The 18267-nt window shown below is 49.2% G+C and overlaps 6 protein-coding genes and 1 non-coding gene across 7 annotated transcripts; 3 read left to right on the top strand and 4 right to left on the bottom strand.

The window, feature by feature from the left end:
- Window positions 1–3369: 3369 nt before the first annotated feature.
- Window positions 3370–7100, bottom strand: BO94DRAFT_569769 (TLC domain-containing protein; the record flags this gene model as incomplete). Its single annotated transcript, XM_025614754.1, has 6 exons — window positions 6854–7100; window positions 6455–6768; window positions 6115–6402; window positions 5627–6062; window positions 3663–3726; window positions 3370–3409 (listed from the first exon to the last, which is right to left on the bottom strand). The coding sequence occupies exons 1-6, from the start codon at window positions 7065–7067 to the stop codon at window positions 3370–3372; spliced, it is 1356 nt and encodes a 451-aa protein (XP_025462277.1). The 5' UTR covers window positions 7068–7100.
- Window positions 7101–8374: 1274 nt separating this feature from the next.
- BO94DRAFT_550921 (HET domain-containing protein) lies at window positions 8375–9059 on the top strand (the record flags this gene model as incomplete). The annotated part of the gene is given in 2 exon segments (XM_025613512.1): window positions 8375–8408; window positions 8428–9059. The coding sequence occupies 2 exon segments, from the start codon at window positions 8375–8377 to the stop codon at window positions 9057–9059; spliced, it is 666 nt and encodes a 221-aa protein (XP_025462276.1).
- A 519-nt stretch (window positions 9060–9578) lies between these two features.
- Window positions 9579–10739, top strand: BO94DRAFT_611231 (uncharacterized protein; the record flags this gene model as incomplete). Its single annotated transcript, XM_025616622.1, has 1 exon — window positions 9579–10739. The coding sequence occupies one exon, from the start codon at window positions 9579–9581 to the stop codon at window positions 10737–10739; it is 1161 nt and encodes a 386-aa protein (XP_025462275.1).
- A 219-nt stretch (window positions 10740–10958) lies between these two features.
- On the bottom strand, window positions 10959–12787 carry BO94DRAFT_611229 (carboxylesterase family protein; the record flags this gene model as incomplete). Its single annotated transcript, XM_025616621.1, has 3 exons — window positions 10959–11122; window positions 11191–11434; window positions 11495–12787. 3 exons carry the CDS (start codon window positions 12785–12787, stop codon window positions 10959–10961), a joined length of 1701 nt encoding a protein of 566 aa, XP_025462274.1.
- Window positions 12788–13602: 815 nt separating this feature from the next.
- Window positions 13603–14908, top strand: BO94DRAFT_590542 (Di-copper centre-containing protein; the record flags this gene model as incomplete). The annotated part of the gene is made up of 4 exons (XM_025616038.1): window positions 13603–13749; window positions 13809–13959; window positions 14033–14396; window positions 14467–14908. The coding sequence occupies 4 exons, from the start codon at window positions 13603–13605 to the stop codon at window positions 14906–14908; spliced, it is 1104 nt and encodes a 367-aa protein (XP_025462273.1).
- Window positions 14909–16000: 1092 nt separating this feature from the next.
- BO94DRAFT_t292 lies at window positions 16001–16071 on the bottom strand. Its single transcript has one exon. It is a non-coding gene; the product is annotated as a tRNA-Gly (tRNA).
- A 170-nt stretch (window positions 16072–16241) lies between these two features.
- Window positions 16242–18225, bottom strand: BO94DRAFT_540123 (DUF3176 domain-containing protein). The gene has a single exon (XM_025612842.1). It carries the CDS (start codon window positions 17964–17966, stop codon window positions 16392–16394), a length of 1575 nt encoding a protein of 524 aa, XP_025462272.1. The 5' UTR covers window positions 17967–18225; the 3' UTR covers window positions 16242–16391.
- Window positions 18226–18267: the final 42 nt, after the last annotated feature.

The raw sequence follows: 18267 nt of genomic DNA, 5'->3' as shown, positions 1-18267 counted from the left end.
CGTTTGTCCGGACTTCGATTTGAGATAAAATCACCCCTCCGGGGACTATTCGGGGGAGGTTCTGCCGATGAGACGATCGTGTTTTTGTGCATGGAGGTCTATCTAAGCTGATAGGAACACCGTGTTGATATCTCATCAGGATAAGTAAGACCATGTGAGGGTTGTCAAGATCCATCCGAAAGCGAGGCGTTAGATAGTCACCCTCGTTGAGCTTCAACAAACGAGCAGACAATATCCATTGAGTCAAGAAAAGACACCCTTTGGGTTCTCTGTCGGGATTGTCACTGGCAATATACCGGATTCCATTTCTTGTCTTGGGATTCATCCAACGCGTTCGATAAGGACACGTGGGCGTTGTCAAGCTCAATCCACAGAGGGATGAGGTATCCCTCTTTTATCATTGGAGTTTCCATTGACGATCCACAAGAGGATGTCATCTCCCAGATATCGCTCCGATTTGAGATAAAACACCCTTCGGGCTCTTTTGCGGTTTCACTGGGAATCGCTGGGTTCTTTTCGCACTGAGATTCATCCATGGCAGTAAATCCCCCTTGTCAATTCTTAGCTAGGGAAAGGAACAAGGATGTCTGGATAGTTTCCAGCGCCGACAAAGAGGAAGATGTAAGGCGTCTGCCCTGAGTTCTGTTTCTCGTCATCGACAAGACAACTGAATTGATGTTCACACCTTTTATCGACAAACGGCTAAGTTCTGTGTCTGGATTTCATCCAACAGCCCTGTCAATGGACTCCCAGTTCCAACGAGGCAATTTCAAACTCTGGAAGTGGAAGACGCGCACCAAGATAGTCTCTCCATCTATCCAAAAGGCAAATACCCCACGCTCATGTTCCAATAGAGCGACACTGGTCCTGTTGAATTCATCAGGCCCTGGTGGTGTTGGCCACCTCCTCGCTCCACCCATCGCATCGAACACACTTCCCAGTGATGATTTTTCGCCAAAGGGAAAATAGTATTGTGCGGTTTGATATGTTATATGTCATCGGATCCATTAATGCTATGGTAGCTCTCTTGACTTGCTTTATGTAATAGAAATCGCAGAATGGGCAAGTCGAACCCAGGGACTGTGACATCAGAGGAAGTTGTTTTTCGGATTCGTGTTGCTTAGGGCTTGACATGATAATTGCAATCCCAATGGTGAGAACGGGAATGTATTTTTCATGGGTATATTTCCCTCCTAGTCATGAGGATGAATAGATGGGTAGGATTAAGTGTATGAGATCGGACCTCATGACACTGCGGAAGTCACGGTGATTAAGTGAAGCAATGTATGAGCAAGTTGCTGGTAGATAATCATAGCTGGGACAACTGTGAGGCTAGAATAGATGGGCGCTATGAGTGCTGGTTTGGAGAAAAGTATTGATGTGTTCACCATGCATGGGCTGAGAAATATGTCACTCGGTGTTACGTGGTGGGTCAATCAGTCCGGCCACTTGGATTTTGATCGATTCAGTTGGGTTGAGAAAGAAAGAAGCCCGGTGCGTGTTGGCTTGAATGGATGGGATACCGCGTGGGAGGCTTTGTTTCTGGTTTTTCGTGGGTGGGAGGAGGGTGCAGTTGATGAGCTTGGATGTAACCGGGGTGGGTCTTCGGTAATGTAATATTGAAACTCTTGGGGCTTGGATATAAGATCTCTCGATGCTGGCAGAGGTATAGATGGATAAATGAATGGAGTGGGGGACAGCGGAGGCACCGTTGCTGTACAGTGAGCTTTTCAAGGACCGTTTGGTCAGCTATAACCCAAAGAATACCCCATATTTCATGGGGTTCTTGGTCAATAATCACCAGGAAAGGCAACCTATGGGGTGTTAGGTATAAAATACTGCAGGGTGGAGGTAGCTGCTGTTCAAGTTGATCAGGCAGCACAAACTCGGTCACGTTGATGCATGTTAGGATGCATGTTAGGAAGGCTGTGTGCAGGGGAACTTCATGTCGAACACAATAATGGATTGGTGTTATGGTGCGGATAATTTTCGGTGTCTCTTCTATGGAGAATGGATCAGGGGCCGTGTAGCAGTGCGGGCTATATCATCGTCGACACAGCTGTTCCGAACAGTGTGTTTGATGGTATCGGTGATTTGCTTGTGTTCACAACCAGATGGAGGGTTGCAAGATGCCTTGGAAAATGCCATTTTGCCTTCTCATGTTGAATAGGTAGGCATGGTACAGTATTGTGGTTCGCGACAGATATCGACGTCGACATGGTGTTGGCTTGGAGAAATAGGAGGTGGTGTTCAATGGCATTTCATTATGATCAAAATGTCCAGCCTTGTAATGAAGCCAAGGTGGAAGTGATGGATTCATCATCAGTATCAGGGGAATGGAGGACATGTGCAGACGTATTGAAATTTTTGAATGGTCTGTCCAGTCCGCGGCAAGCCATAAATGCTGTATACAGTGCTGGATGGCTCGCATCACGATCAGGACTCGCTGATGATGTCTCCAATCCCATTCGTAGAAGCCAAGGATGGTAGCGTCGAATGAGTTCACCCATCAGCGGTTAAAAGCGAGAGTCCCCGCTAATGAGGTTCTCGAACCCGGCTCGCTCCGTTGTATATTGAGCTCAATTAGGCAGGTCGGTTATCCTCCATTCGGTGGAGTTAGATTGTGATGGACAGGATACAGTGGGGAAGAAAGGAGATAGGTGGAGGATGTTGAGACAGCCCTGATACCCTTGTAGACATGGTGGGGAAGAATAAGTTGAATTTATATAAAAAAAATCGCCATGGTGTCTAATTCAATGCACCCAGAGGATAGCTGTTGAGACTGCTTTCAGCCATCCTCACCTCTGGCTTCTGATATGTGTGAATGCTTTCTATCAGTGGAAGGGCAGGAGAGGACCGCTTTATATACACCTCTCGGGTGGGGTTGGGAAAGGGGATTTGCTTTTTCGGGGAGGCATCTGCAATTTCCGTAGGTAAAATCCTTGTCCTGGACTGGGATTTCCGATATGGTGGCACGGTAAAAGCCTATGATCGGATGTTTCACTGGACATGCTGATGATAAAAATAGTATAAATGGATGAAGAACGTACTAGGCCATAATTGGGGATTGTTGCAATGCAACACACAACAATAGCAATATAGCAACTATGTGCTGAATCAGCAGTAACACCTCATCCTGTTGTTAATGTTACTCCAGTTCCTAGATGACATCTCCATTTGATGTCTCACAGACACCGTCTGTGAGAACTGGCAAAAGCCGCGTCAAGGAGCACAACGATTAGGGCCGGCTGTTACCCCTCATCACCCTCAGCCACCAAGTGAAACATCATCCAACGCCACGATGTGCCAAGTCACCAAGCAGTGAATATCCCCGACACACTCAACTCGCTTAACCTTAACAGCAATCAGCTAAATACCGCCATGTCCAGCCCTCTCACCCCCTCTCCATCTGCATTCCCATCTCAACATCTCCCACCATGGAGAGCACATCCCCCCTAATGTCCCTCCGCGATCTCATGCGCCACCATCGCGAACTCTTCGTCATGCCCCTCCTCTGGACCTCCCATCATCTAAACCTCGTGGGCTGTCACTTCCAACACGTCCACCCCACCACCGAACACAACCCAACCTCCTCCTTCTCCTCCTCATTTTCCTCCTATTCCTCCTTGGACCTCCCCCCTCCCCAATTTCCCCACCCCTACCCCCTATAACTTCCTCCTCCACCCACGATCTCATCGACACCCTCCTCTACAACCGCCGTTACCCCTTCGACGAACAACGGTACCCCCCTCCCCTCCCCTTCCCTCCCCCCAACCCAATCATCAACCCTAACAAAATCACCAGCACCGGCCCCGCCTTCTACTTCGCCAACACCCTCATCCACCGCCCACCCTACAGCATCCTCCTCCGCAACAACCAAACCGAAACCGAAATCCAGTCCGGCTCACCCCCTATCATCGGGTTCTTCGACTACCCGAGCGTCGAGCAAGACCGTAAAGCCAAATACAGACCGTGGCCGGATCCCACCGGTCGACCGAACACCATCGGTGAGAGGATAGGCAGGAAGGGATTGAAGGCGGTGACTCCGGAGGATTGGACGGAGGATCCGTATTTTGTGTGTATGCTATTGGCGTTGGCGCAGCTGCAGGAGAGGAGGTTGGTTGGGGGAGTGAAGGGGGAGGAAGGGTATATGGCGCGCTTGGTGGTGGTGAATCCGGTGGATACGGATTATGTGCATTTGTTTGATGCGAGGGTTAGTAAGGAGTTGTTGGGGGCGTTGAAGGAGCCGATGGAGGCGAGGAGGTATGTGCCTTGGCCGGTGGTGGTGCATAAGAAGGTGAGGTATTTGCCGGATGCGAGTTTTGTTAAGAGGTTGGTGGAGGAGTTGGTTGTTGTTGGGTCGGGGTCGGGGTCGGTGGGGGATGGGGATGGGGTTGGGGGTGCTGCAAAGAGGCCGTGTAGTCAGGGGAGTGATGAGCCGCAGAAGGCGAGGAGGTTTTGGTGGTGTCGTAGATGAGGGTGGAAGTGTTTCAGGGTTGATTGCAAGAGGGATCGCGTCTAGATGGGTTGTGGTTGATCGGTTGTGGTTTAGAATTAGGGCACAGGTGTTGGTGTCGTGGAAACTACTCTGTAGAATACGGGAAGGTTCAATGTTGACGATGGGGGGGATTAAATTGCACATACCAAGAAGAATATGATAATTAATATAACGGGGCATCTTACGAGTGTATGGGAGATCGGCTGGGGCTATTTCAAGATAGAAGATCAAGACAGCCTAGTAATAATCGGTCCCGATAGACCATAGCCCTACCTGACATGCACTACCAGTAGTGCCGTTGAGTCTGGGTGCAGGTGGTCTCGCTGGTGGTGACGGCAAAGACATTCGTCGAGGTTAGGTGACTCGAAGGTTCAAGTTCCCAATAACTGGCGAGCCTTTACACGGCCATGACCTCTATATATAACGTTTTCCTCCATAATATAGAGATACCACGTCACACAGTCAGTCACCTGACACCCACCTTTACTCCAACACACCCAGGAAAGTCGGTAGTTACATCTACATGGATGCCGTTCACTATGTCCATCATCGAACACTTCACATCCACATTCCCAACGCCGTTTGTTCTGACTGCAGGACTAGGTATTCTTGTCTTGGCTGTCATCATGGGAGTTATGTTGGTTTATGAAGGTGGAACACTAGGTAGTGTCCTGCTCTTATTTGTATGACGCAATCGGGGGTGGTTTTCATAGTAATGAATACTGATTGTCGCTGTGCGATAGGATTGTTTGGTAAACAATCACCACCAAAGAGGACGGCTGGCGAGGCTTCGGAGAGTGGAAGTGCGATGTCAGAGTCAATGCAGCCTGCTGGCTCAATGAACAAGAGACATCGAATCCGCCGTCGTGGGCTCTCGATACTTGATCTGGATACACGATGAAGAGGTTGATAGGCCTCGGGTGCAATGTGTCTACGTACCACTGGGTTAAGGTTAAGGCGGAGTAAGTGAATCTGAATTGCTCATCGGAATGCTACACTGGACTAATATTGCTTATGTTGAGATGTGGCTGAATTTTTTTTCTGGGGAGCAGCTTTGGTGGCTGTGTCTCTTCTCCTGGACTAAATTGCTAAGATCTAAGATAGATTAAGTAGAGGCCTCTGAATTACAGCCCTCTTCCTCCTGCTCCTCCTCATTCTCGCTCTCGTGAACACTGCGGATATCTGTAGCGCCATCGCCCTTGACCACCCGAATGGCTACTTTGATTATCATGATGAACCAAACCATAGTAAGGATTTGAAGAAAGCCTAGTGAACCCAGAAACCATCCCTGTATGGCTCTACTAAAGCAGATTGTGCCAGCCGGATTTAGAAAGGGGTCCAGGATGTGCATCCAACCATGTTGAGGCAAAGGGGTAGGGCCTTTCAGATCCCTCTGGGATCCATGGTAACAGCCAACGGGTATGACTTCGGCCATATCGATCCAAATGCTCCACATGGTCATCAAGTAAAAGACGTGACGTGCGACGAACCATGTGATCATGAAGACACCGAACGTGATGTTACATAGGGTGGAATAGCCGAGATATTTTAAGCACTTTGCAAGCTGATTGGAAGTTAGCTGCATTCAGTCAAGGCGTAAGTTGGACGACACTCACGCAAAAAACGATATCCACCACGTCCATCAGAACGAGAATCAAATTTGCTACCCGGGTCAGGTGCAGAACATACGAAGTAAAAATCAGGGCATTTGCTATGACATGGTGGGCTAACATTTGCCAGTGGTCTCTGCGACGTTCTTCAAGATGAATGGCAATGACCTGCTGTTGCCAAAAAGCCCACTGACCCAGGATATATGCTTTGGTGATCGCAGGGAGCTCCCTGGTGGGCCAGTCTGTGAACATTTGCCTCATGTTGAGGAAGCATTCCGATGTGCAGTAGATGTACTACACTGGGTTAGCTTCCGAATAATAATCAGATCGGAGAATTGTCGCTCACCATGCCCAAGATCCAGGATACGAAGAAGTAGGATAGCAACCATCCTTGCTCCGAGAATCTCTTGAGATCCCTTCCATTTGATAGCCCCAACTGTCTGCCCACTGGTGCGAGAACATGCTCCATGAGAAAGACACGAAGTCCACTTAGGAAGAACACATAGAATCCGACGAGGTAGAAGTCATCAGTACTAATTCCATAGAGTTGTGTATCCGGATTGTAGTGAGAAAGGAGGAGCAATCGGGACGTGAAGGGTCGCGCCGTCGGGACGTAGAGATGTGTGAGAACGAGGACTGAGACGAGGTGTAAGAATATCCCTGTTGATTATCAAGATGTTAGTCAATTCTTCACTTCTTGGTCCACAGTAAAAAAGAGCAGGGTCTGATGCAGAGGACTACCTGCCAATTTGATTGTCCACCACACCACGAGCGTACCACTTGAGAACACCGGTATTCATCGGTGAAACTGATGCTTCGGTGGTAGTCCTGTCAGTGGTACCTTGACTGTATGGAGGCGGCTTCGTTCTGCTTTCGTTGTGTGCTGGAGACGTGGAAGGTATGCTGGGCTCCTGGGCTGTTTCTCCAACATCCTCGACATTAGACTTGGAGTCACTCATGCTACCCTTGGTGCAAACGAAGCGAGACCTGCTGCTCGGATGTGGTCGTGTCTGATGGTCAAAAGGGGGCAAATCTGGGTCGGGAGATGAAAAGCTCTTGTTTTGTCAAGACTGAGGATGATTGTTGGGAGAAGATTCTGGGACAGTCTTCGGAGTCTACCTCTACTGCACAGGAACTCTTACCAGCCACGCCTATTTTCTGATTCGGGTCGATAAGGCTTTGTGTCCATCAGTGTGGCTGGGTGTGTTGGGCTTGCCTTTTTGTGCAACCCTATCTGTCATTTAGTGGCAGGATCACGCTTGGTACGACCTGCAGCCATCAACTCATAATGATACCACCTACCAGCGGAACACCAGCTTCGTCACGATTTTGATCAGATCACGGTGTCGACAAGTGTCAGAAATGAGCTTGGGTATTTTGTGGGCGTCATCACAAATCCCATCAGATCTTCTATGGTAACACTGTCGTCTAATAAAACCCACGCTTTCAGGTCCTTATGGGTCTGCGCACGGGAGGTCATTCTATGTATTCCTTTAGCTCCAGAAGAAGACCCAAGCCAGTCATTGTTTGGTATCAATAGGGAGGACTTGCAGGGTACATCTTGTGTAACCTCCAGAGAAGAGACTTGCAACATGACAAGGCCGAGTCCACGGGGAATAGGAAGTCTCTCTTCTTCCATTATGACAAGCCGTTATTCAGGACTGAATGATTTTATTCTTATAATGTATTCGGAGTGCTCCTTGGCTGGAAGCATTCAACAGCCATGCTACCTCCAATGAATCTAAGCAGTCTGCCCGGTACAACACAGCGGTCGCACAGATTCTTTCAACCCCTGGAATTAGGCACAAACCGACGGGGAGCTCCAGGTAGACAGCTTTGAAAGCCTTGGTATCGGCTTCAAATGGGATAACGCGGCAAAACCCTGACAAGCATCAGCCGATGAAGGATACTTTGAGCAGAACAATAGGAAATGCAGGGCTTGAGGGAGTAAAAGATGCGATAAGGTCAGGAGAACATTGGTTATACTTCTGATTTCTCCGAGACTGTCAACTGTCCAGTGTGCATTGGCCTCATCATGTGATCGGGATGATAACCCCTCCTTCACGCTTCCTTCCGGTGAACAGGCTTAGTCTTCATTCCTTCAATCCAAAGATAAATTGATTCCACGCCCAGATGTTTCGGATCCGGATGGACGTGTCATTTTCCCGGGTGCTTTCTTGCTGCAGATATATGCTCAAGGGAGGGCTATCTTCCATTCTATGTCTGCAGTGCACGATTAGACTATCCACTTGGGTTTTGCTAACAAATGACTTTTGTGATTCTCTCGATCTTCCTCAAAGGTTAATCTTCCCACCACAGTTGTGGCCCCATATGAATACGAACCCATTGACCTCGAACGCCCTTCCTTCCGGCTACTCCATCGCGGGGAGCGTTCCGACAAGATCAAATGCGAGCTCACACAAGAATCTTTTGACAGCGACAACTGGTGCCCCTACGAGGCGCTCTCATACGAATGCCATGCAACAGAATTGACGGATCATATTACTGTGAACGGAGAGAGACTACCGGTGAACGGAAGTGTCTTTTATGCCCTGCAGCATCTACGGCTGTCTGATCAGGAAAGAATACTTTGGGGTGATGCTGTATGCATCAACCAGAGTAACATGGCGGAGAGAAAGCACCAGGTCCAACAAATGGGGCACATATATGCCAGAGCGGAGCAAGTAATCATTTGGTTGGGAGGATCAGGCTACGCGGAGAATGTGCTTATGGATTCGATTAAGTACCTAGAAAGGGAGTGTCGACGGCATGCATACAAGGACTGGAAGCCCACGGATGAACACTGGGCCAACATATGGTCTTCAGGAAAAGAGGCCCTACGCTATCGTTATCCTGGAATTAAAGAAACTCAAGAAAGTGGGATGCGGTTGGCAGTGGGAAATTCGTGGTTTAAAAGAGTCTGGACCTTGCAGGAAGTCGCAAATACATGACGTGCTGTGATAACTATTGGACGTAAATCGGTCTCACCAGAATCTTTCCTTCTAGCCCTATCTCTCATTGGCACACAGCCAAGGCCTCGCACCCAGGCAGTCTTGGACATTATACCTGGCATATCGAGACAGAACTCTTGGTGGAGCGAGAACCGACGACTTATTACACTGCTGTCAAAGTTTCGACGTCTCAAGGCGACGGATCCTCGCGATATGATGTTGGGATCCCCGATGGGCTCCCACGCCGGTAGGCAACGTAGGGTCACGTGATGCTCCTCCCTACACCGCTAGTTAGTCCATATAGATGGCCTACGAGGCCCCTAGCTAGATCATCATCCATCTCATTCTACACGGTTGAATCGCCTTAGTAGCCACTCCAACATATGATATATGCCTTGCTTGGCATTGCTTCTGACATGCGATGTCTCCTTGCCAGTGGACTACACAAAATCGGAGAAGGAGCTGGTTCATCTGGTCATCTTTCATCTATTTCATATAAACACATACGCTTACCACACGATGTCCGACCTCCTTTTGAATATTACGACTTTGAACCGAACATACATTGAATTGGCTAGGCAGAGGTACAGCCTAAAACGAAAGATCTGTCTAGTCGGATACGGGGGAGAGGAGTTGTGCCTCACACGCGAAGTTTATCCTCACGCTGATGCAGATGGAGACCAAAAACATGTCACTGAATTTCTTCTTCGTCAAGAAGCTACATGCGTTGTAGTTACCGACGCCTCTCTTGTCCGTGTATCCCGTTCATCTGACATTGGGTTGGCCACAATGACAGGTCGGCGGACGGAAGAGACTAAGTTGACTGTTAACTTGCTTTCAGCTGCAAAGGACAACTTCTATGACGGGAGGAAAGTCATCTCTGTCCTAAGACAGGAAATCGTCGAGCTGTATACCACGGAATCGGGCTTAAAAGCTGCAGGTGCTGATCCCGCCGTCATGCTATTCCTCCTCACTCAAAAAGAAGTCGACTTCAAGATAACTGAAAGAGTCCTCCTCAGTGCAGCCCAAAATCATGAAGTCATGGAACTACTCTTCTCATACGGCTTTGATCATCTCCTGATCACGGAAGAGGTGATCATTGCAGCTAGTAGATCCCCTCGGGTGATGTCACTTCTCATGGAGAAACTAGGCAATGAGATTACTATCACCGAGGAGCTTCTTCTGGCGACCAGTAAAAAATCCAATAGCCTTCACATCCTTCTACGTTGGATGCCTGATGGTTTCAAGTTTACGGAACGCGGCGTTTTAGCCATCGCTGAAGTTTATGGTATCAAGGACCTTCCTTTTGCACGCCAAGGCTCTATGTTCAAGATTACAGAAGAGACCCTGCTTGCTGCCATCTCACACTGGCATATGATGAACCTCCTTCTTAAAGTAGGAGGATTTGAGATTCATGTTACAGAAAGAGTTTTGACCGCCGCAGCTCCGAAATTTCCTATTGTGGAGCTGCTTCTTGAGCATGGGGGTGATGAAGCTAAGGGCAACTTCACAGAGAATGTCCTTAAAGCAATATATGCCGCAGCAGGTGCGGATCCCCGTGATATGCATCTCCTTGTTAAACTTCAGAGTCGGTATGATTGGTACAAGTTTGCAAAGAGAGGAACTGATCCTTCTCGATTCCCTCATCTCGGGCAACTCCTCCGAGCGAAAACCGAGTGAATCCTTCCAAGAACGTTGATTTGCTTCAAAAACTGTTGATGAATTTCCAGATTCTGTGGCAAAATTCCGTGATGTGACGATTGAAACCCTTCATAGACCCTAGATAATAATGACAGAATATTTATCACGATCAGCGCTCTAATAAAATTACTACTATACAATCTTCTGCTATATATGCCCATTCAATAATCCCATACTCCAATAAACGACCCGAATCCTTCATTTCGGATACCCATCTGTGGTAAACAGGTCCATCCAATACGCAATGGCACCACTGCGGTAGTTGTCCGTCTCGATGCGACATAGCTGGGTGGCGTTGACATCGAACACTAATGCCTCGGGGTTTTGGACATTATACCTCGGCCATATATTAGTGCCATTAACTATAGATCCGCAATCCATTGTTAGCAGTGCCCATAGAAACCCCATCGTTCTACCCAATACCACTTACTCGGAATATTGTTTGGACTCATCGTACTAACAAAGCTAATCCACATACTACTCATCAGATAGCTCAGCGGCTCGAAAGTCTTTTTCTGATCTGCCTGATCGGTCGGACTGAGCGACTCGGACAGTGTGACGTTATGAAAGACAAACGCGATGTCATCCTGCTCCTGTGCCCCATATTCCCACCATTTGGCGTGGAACAGGACATCGTACACGTATGCATAGACGTCAACACCATGCCTAGCCCACTGCAGCGTGCATATATTAGTAGCTTTCTTCACGTCAGGTACGAATGCTCGGTAACTTACTGCCTCACTTGCCATCCGCCGTCCAGCATGCATGACCTTGTCCCCGTTATACGCGCTAGAGCGCTTCCACTGGTATCCCAGTCCGGTGTCATTCCCGGGTCTTCCCTCCAGCGTCGATGGAATGCCAACAGCGGGATCGTCAGGGTATAGATCTGTGATTCTTTCCGCGGCCGAGGTGTTCAATCCGTCGTATTCCACCATTTTCAAGAATTCCTCAGTGGTATTAATTCCCTCCACACCATAATAACTCCATGTCCCCTCATCCCGAGTCGTCCCAAGCAGCAGCGGCACCTTGACAAAATGTCCCGCATTCAGCTCCTTCGCCCCCAACTCTTGGATAAAATCACCGTCGATCACAGGGTTCGGATGATCAAGCATAGTGACATCACTACCAAACACATCGGAAAGAACACCAGCATCAACACCTCTCAAACAAGCAAGCGTATCAGAAACCCCCGTACAATTCGTCACACTCACAAACTCATCATAGAGCCCCTGCCACTCATCCACCGTAACAGCCGGCCACATCAACATAGGGCTCCCACTCTGCATGATCGCCGCACGGAAAAGCCCATCATCACGCCCCCCATACGCAAGAAGCTGCAAACCAACGCTATACGCCCCGGCCTCCTGGCCCCATATAGTGATCTTCTCCGGATCACCACCAAACGCCTCAATGTTCTCTTTGACCCAACGCAAGGCAAGACGCTGATCCCGTAACCCGAGGTTCGCGGCCCCTTCGTTAGCGATTTCCTTTCCGTACATGAAACCCCAATAGCTTAGACGGTAATTCAACGTAACCCCGATAAACTCTTGATCGTTCTGGACGGCTACCTGAAGAAGAGATGTCATGTTGTATCGAGGGTCGCGGCCAGAGCCATGCTTGAAGAGACCGCCGTGGATGTACACAGCCACGGGGAGCAGACCCTTTGAAGCGGATACGTTGGATGCCCGGTATATGTTTAGGGTCAGACAGTCCTCTGATACGTATTCTCCGAGGACTGTCTGTGTTGGACCGTACCCGTAACACATGTAGCCTGGCTCGGTGGCATTTTTCTCGCCTGTCCATGAGGTGTTGAGTGACTGGGCTGGCCGGAAACGGTTGTCTCTCACGGGTGGTTGGGCGTAGGGTATCCCCATGAAATAGTCCTGGTGCCATTTTGGTTGGTGAATGCCGTAGTAAGTCCCATTGAGGGTTTTGGCAGTGGGGTGGATGAGAGAGGAAGCTTGGGTGCGGTTGACATTGAGTGCGAATGCCAGGGTAGAAAATAGCAGGGCGCGAAGAGGGTGCATTGTCAAGGAAAGAAAGTGGTGCAAATGACTGCTGGGAGTGAATGGCGCTGGAAATGGCAGACCTTTTGGTCATATATAGAATATTTATCACCGGCTGCTTCTCCTATAATCTCCACCAATGGCCGTCCTTGTCCCACGGCTTAATCGAACCCAGCCTTGGCTGCTGCTGGGAAGGCTGGGATATCCTGCCGTTGTAGACTGCCGAAGGTAAGAATCTGTGTCACAAGACCAGTCTAGAACAGGCACAACTAATTCATCCCGTCCGCTGCGGAGTGAAGAATCCAGCTTCATGCAGGCCAAACTAGTTCGGAGATCGAGTTTTCCGGGGCTACTGCACGTCTTCTTGATAATGCTTGGCAGAGATGTAGATCTTGCGCGGCCGACTACGTAGCCCAAGCCATTGCCAAGAACATCCTACTCCACAATATCTCTGGATGGGAAAGTTGGGGTAAGCAGATTGGTGTTATTCTTGGTGACATATCGAAGATGAGGGAGATCGGCTGGAGAAGTGGGTCGATCTTTTCTATTCTGGGCTGATGGGCATGGGGTTTTTACCAGCACGTGATGGTGCGTGGACCAAATTGTTACTGCGAGGTCAAGGCATCCATATATGGAAAAGGTCGGATGGTGATGATGTGAATTGGGCAGTAATACTGGTGTGTATGTCCTCGTGGCTAGGTGATGCATAAATTCTCGGTAAGGTAGATCGGCAATTGGTTGTCGTGGATGCTTTGGTGAGGCAGATTTAAAGCTTATGCTCGCCATCTCTAATCCTTCTGATGTGCCTCTCTAAGCCTGTGGCCAGAATTTGAAACATGGCGCCTTCACTAATCCAGTGTGCCCTTCTAGGGCTTGCCGCCTCCCTGGTGGTTGAGACATCCCCCGTCTCGACTTCAGGGAGACAACTGACTCATACCCCGGCCATTCGAAACACCTGTGAGCATATTAACTACAGGAAGTCTGTATGTAATACCCCCTCCTCCTCAAGAGACACACACTAACCCGTGATGCAACCCCTCAGTGGAACGCCCTCAGCGACGCAGAAAAGCATGACTACATCAAAGCAGAGCTCTGCCTAATGAGCCATCCACCGATAACAGGCCTCGTTGAAAACGCAACCAACGTCTGGGATGAGTTTGCCAATGTCCACATCACCCAAGGCAACGACATCCGTAAGCTTCTAACTTCCCTCTCCCTACCTCACGACTCTCCTCGCAAATAACTACTAACAACCCCACGTGGCAGACTACGTCGGCCAATTCCTCCCCTGGCATCGATACTACGTCCGCACTCACGAGCTAGCCCTCCAGAATCTATGCAACTACACTGGCGCACACCCATACTGGGACGAGCTGACCGATCTAAGTAATGGGAACATATCCTCCTCACCCATCTTCGACCCAGTCACTGGATTCGGCGGCAACGGGACAGGAAGTAATAGCTGTGTTGGCGATGGAACATTCAAGGACATCGTGCTCTACATGAGCAATCACCACCAACGAGGAAACGAGTTCTGTCTCTCTCGCGATCTCAGCCAGAGTAGTTTCTCCACGGAAGCTGCATCTAACGTCGAGACTTGCTTCGGGTATGCGAACTATACCGATGCTTGGTGAGTGTTCTTCCCTCCTCCCAGAATTATTCACTACGAACACTCCACCAACTTTCCTCCGTAAATCTAGGCAATGTTACAACGGCAACCCCCACAGCGGCGGCCACGGTGGCGTCGGCGGCCTAATGCTCGATCCAATCGACAGCTGCAACGACCCGCTATTCTTCATGCATCACGCATACCTCGACAAGCTATGGTGGGAGTGGCAGATGGCTGATCTACCCCATCGTCTGTACGATATGGGTGGGAATAACACCGCTCCTCAGTATATTCTTGATGAGGCTGGGCTGTCTCAGCCTGGGGCAGATATCTTGAACTATGATGGGGATCCGGGAAGTACTACGACTTTGAATCATAATCTGTGGATGAATTGGATCGTGGCGAATGCTACCGTTGGGGATGTTATGCGGTTGAATGGATCGGTTATTTGTGCTGAGTATGTGGTTGATGAGAGAGCGAGGGTTTATAATACTAGTGTGAGGACGGATGGGCATTATACGTCGGAGTTTTAGCTGAGGGTGGTTGGATGTAGGTAGATGAGTCTGAAGTGACGGGATGCGTGGTTTTGATGCATGGAGGGGATGGATATGACTTGGTTGCATGAGAAGTGGATGTGATGAATCGAGATTCGCTTCTTGGTTTTGGAGGTTGATAGGGCTCTGGCTGAGTGGGCCTGTAATCCGGATATCCTCAAGTCTCGTTTCTCGAGCTTTTCTATCTGCCTATAGAATTAGCAGAACCTTCAAAGATAAAGATGAAATGATCAATGAACAGAACAAATAGCAGGAACAAGAAAATCAGTTGCGTAATTCATTCAACGATACTGCTTGGCTGTTATACTCTCTGGGCGAAGATCTCAAGATATCACAGTTAATGCTGGATATATTGAATTTTTTGTTACTGTTCGCGCCAAGTATAAACAGAAGACTAACAAATTGATTTAAGCCAGGATAAAGCTTCAATTATGAGCCTACCCCCTCCATCCGTGACTGATAGCCCTACCCTTTCGAACATTTCCTTCCTTCCCCAAACCCTTACCCCGACATATTCTTCCCGATTCAACCACATTAAATGCCACATCCGACTGATGCAACGACGGTCCACTCAACTTCAACGGCCAAGTCAGCGTTTTCGAATTCCCTTGTCCACCACCTTGCTCATCACTAAACTGCCAATTTCCCGTCAGCTGGATCGTCAATTTCACATCCAACGCTCCCCAGCCATTCCGGGATACTTTGATTTGATGCCCAGCTAAAAGCTCAACATTAGCCGGTGCGAAGCTATCATTCAATCCAAAATTAGCTTGGGTCAAGGCACCGCACGGGTACAAAGAAACGTACAGTTTGATCGGATTCTGAGGGTGACTTCTCGTATCTTGAACAAAGAATAAAAAAACTTCTACCAGACAACGAACGGTTTCTAGGGCGCACGTCATAGACTGATGTCCAAGCTGCTTTCTATCGAGCTTACGAAGTAGGGTGTATGTGAAAAGCATAAACCACTTGGAAGCGGATCTTACTGATCAAGTTCAAGAGTTCCAGCATTCGGTCTGTGTACCCGCTATTAGTAGGCTTCCCAATAAAAAAGAAGGGGAAAAAGAAGAGTGCATCATCCGTGAATCGAACACGGGCCTCATCGATGGCAACGATGAATTCTACCACTAGACCAATGATGCTGTAGCTGCTAACCATTGCGTTATCTGATTCGCTGCTTGTTTTTCTTTCAGCTTTTGTAGTATCCAAGCTAGGTTTAAAGTGTTATGTTGTGGTGACAACACACCACCCGGAAATATTGAACCAATCCTATTACTGAGACATGATATTTAAAACTGCTAACTATAATTTTGACCGAATACTATATGAACCTCACTCATGGGCTATGGGTATATGAACGTTAATCATCACATGTAACCAACGAGCTACCGACAACGCCTCAGGCAACTAATAGCCAAATTCCCCATCATACAAAAACTGACCCAGTCCTGTCATCAATGGGTTAAACATGCCGCACCTCTCCAGTAGGTTTAACCGACAAAGTCAACGGTTCATCCTTATCCCACGAGACATGCATCCTCTTGGCTATTGTTTCCATCTCGGTTGCCCCCAGGGCATGCATATCCGGATATTCTGTCCCTTGTTTCAATCTGCAGGCCAACAAGGCAAGCGCAGAGGACTTCCACACTCCCACTCCCTTGGCACGACCAGTATGGATAATCATCGCAATCAGAAACATTATCGACATTACAGTGATGACAATCGGAGCAACAGCCCAATACCATCTCACGGATATGTATGTCTGCGTGGTGAACGCTTCCCCAGTCACAGTGGTAGTGTTCGGTCCGGATCGAATAGCGTCTGTGATGCCAGTGGCGATTTTCTTCATGACTGGGCTAGCACCATCGCCATCTTGCAAAGATGCCGTCCAGCCTGCATCAATCTTGTCCATGAGGGTGATTGTTGACAGGAAAGAGTTCAAGATTTCAAGAATGGTAATACCCTGCATACTATAGGAGTGTGCTGAGGCAAAGCTAGCCGAGTCATTGCTTGAGGTGGATAGGTTGTTGATACCGAACATCTGAAAGGTGTGATTGACAAACAGCTGCTCCGTCTCAGAGGGCGCCAACGATCGATGGTCAGAGCTGTACGTGTTGTTCGCATACTTCTGGGCACAGAGATAGAGCGCGCATTCGCTCACTTTGGGCTTCTGTTCCAGCGCGGTGAGATTGTCCTTGGTGTACACCATCTCAGGGTTACTATAGTTAGCCACCGCGAGGGCCACGACAGGGTTCAGTATTCCGGCATAGTGAGGTCCTTGGGAATCGCTGAGATTGAGATCCCCGACTCCGGTGGTGGAGAATGTCCACTCGTGTTTGGTGAAGTCGACGTATTCTGGGGAGTTCACCAGGGAGTAAACCGTGGGGGTGATTTGTAGACCTCCCGGGGTGGTATAGGTGCAATTGACCGCTGCAGATCCAAGCCCGGTGCTATTGATTGATTCACCCCCCAAGGTAGTGTTGGAGGAAAGCGCGCTGCAACTCTGCTTGGTCTGCGAGGTGACGTCCTGGCATTGACTGCATGCTCCCAGGGCAACAAAGTCGGGGTAATGGCACGATCCGGTGCTACAGACTGGCTCCTGGGAGCTGCTGGACCCATAGGTGCTGCCGAGGACCGTGAGGCTCATGGTGCTGTCTGTATTTGGATCGCTGGGCAAGTATACCAGTGCGGTCTGGGCGGACGCGGTCTCGTTGGAAGCCGAAACCACGCGGGATGGAAATGTGAGAATCTGCTGGGCTAAAGGATCGATGGCAACCGAAAGAATCAAGACAATGGCCCCCAACGTGGCGAGACTGGGCCGGGTGGTAGTGACGAGTCGGAGAGAGCCCAACAGCCCTCGACTGGCTTGGTCCACCACTTGCAGATTGTCGAGTCGCTGCTGCCGGTGATATTGATTCCACTTGAACTGGCTGAGACAAACTCCGACCGGGAACAATAATGTCGCTCGATCGGCGGTTGTCACTATCGAGATGACAGCGTTCGGGGAGACTCGGTATGCCCAGTTGGCGTAGGTCATGCCGTCCAGCTGGCCCAGCAGCACCATCAACCCGACCAGACATGCGATGCTCAAAATGGATATGATGGTTTCCTCCCACCATGATGACAGCCACGACAGCCTCTGGGTGGCGCCTCGATGCTGCCCCGGTGCTTGCGGGTCGTCATTGATGAGAGACTTCTGAGGTGATGAGTAAGGGCTAGGGCTTCTTCCCTCGGAGCGAGATTTGTCGGCGATGTGAATTGTTTCCATCACAATGCCCTCGGAGGATTCGTTGGGGATTTCCGATCGATGCAACATGTCTGTGTCATGCGGTCGTTAA

Source organism: Aspergillus sclerotioniger, assembly GCF_003184525.1.
Source record: "Aspergillus sclerotioniger CBS 115572 chromosome Unknown BO94scaffold_43, whole genome shotgun sequence".
Taxonomy (NCBI): Eukaryota; Fungi; Ascomycota; class Eurotiomycetes; order Eurotiales; family Aspergillaceae; genus Aspergillus; species Aspergillus sclerotioniger.
Note: the sequence above shows the minus strand (reverse complement) of the source record. Positions and strands in the feature narration are given on the sequence as shown.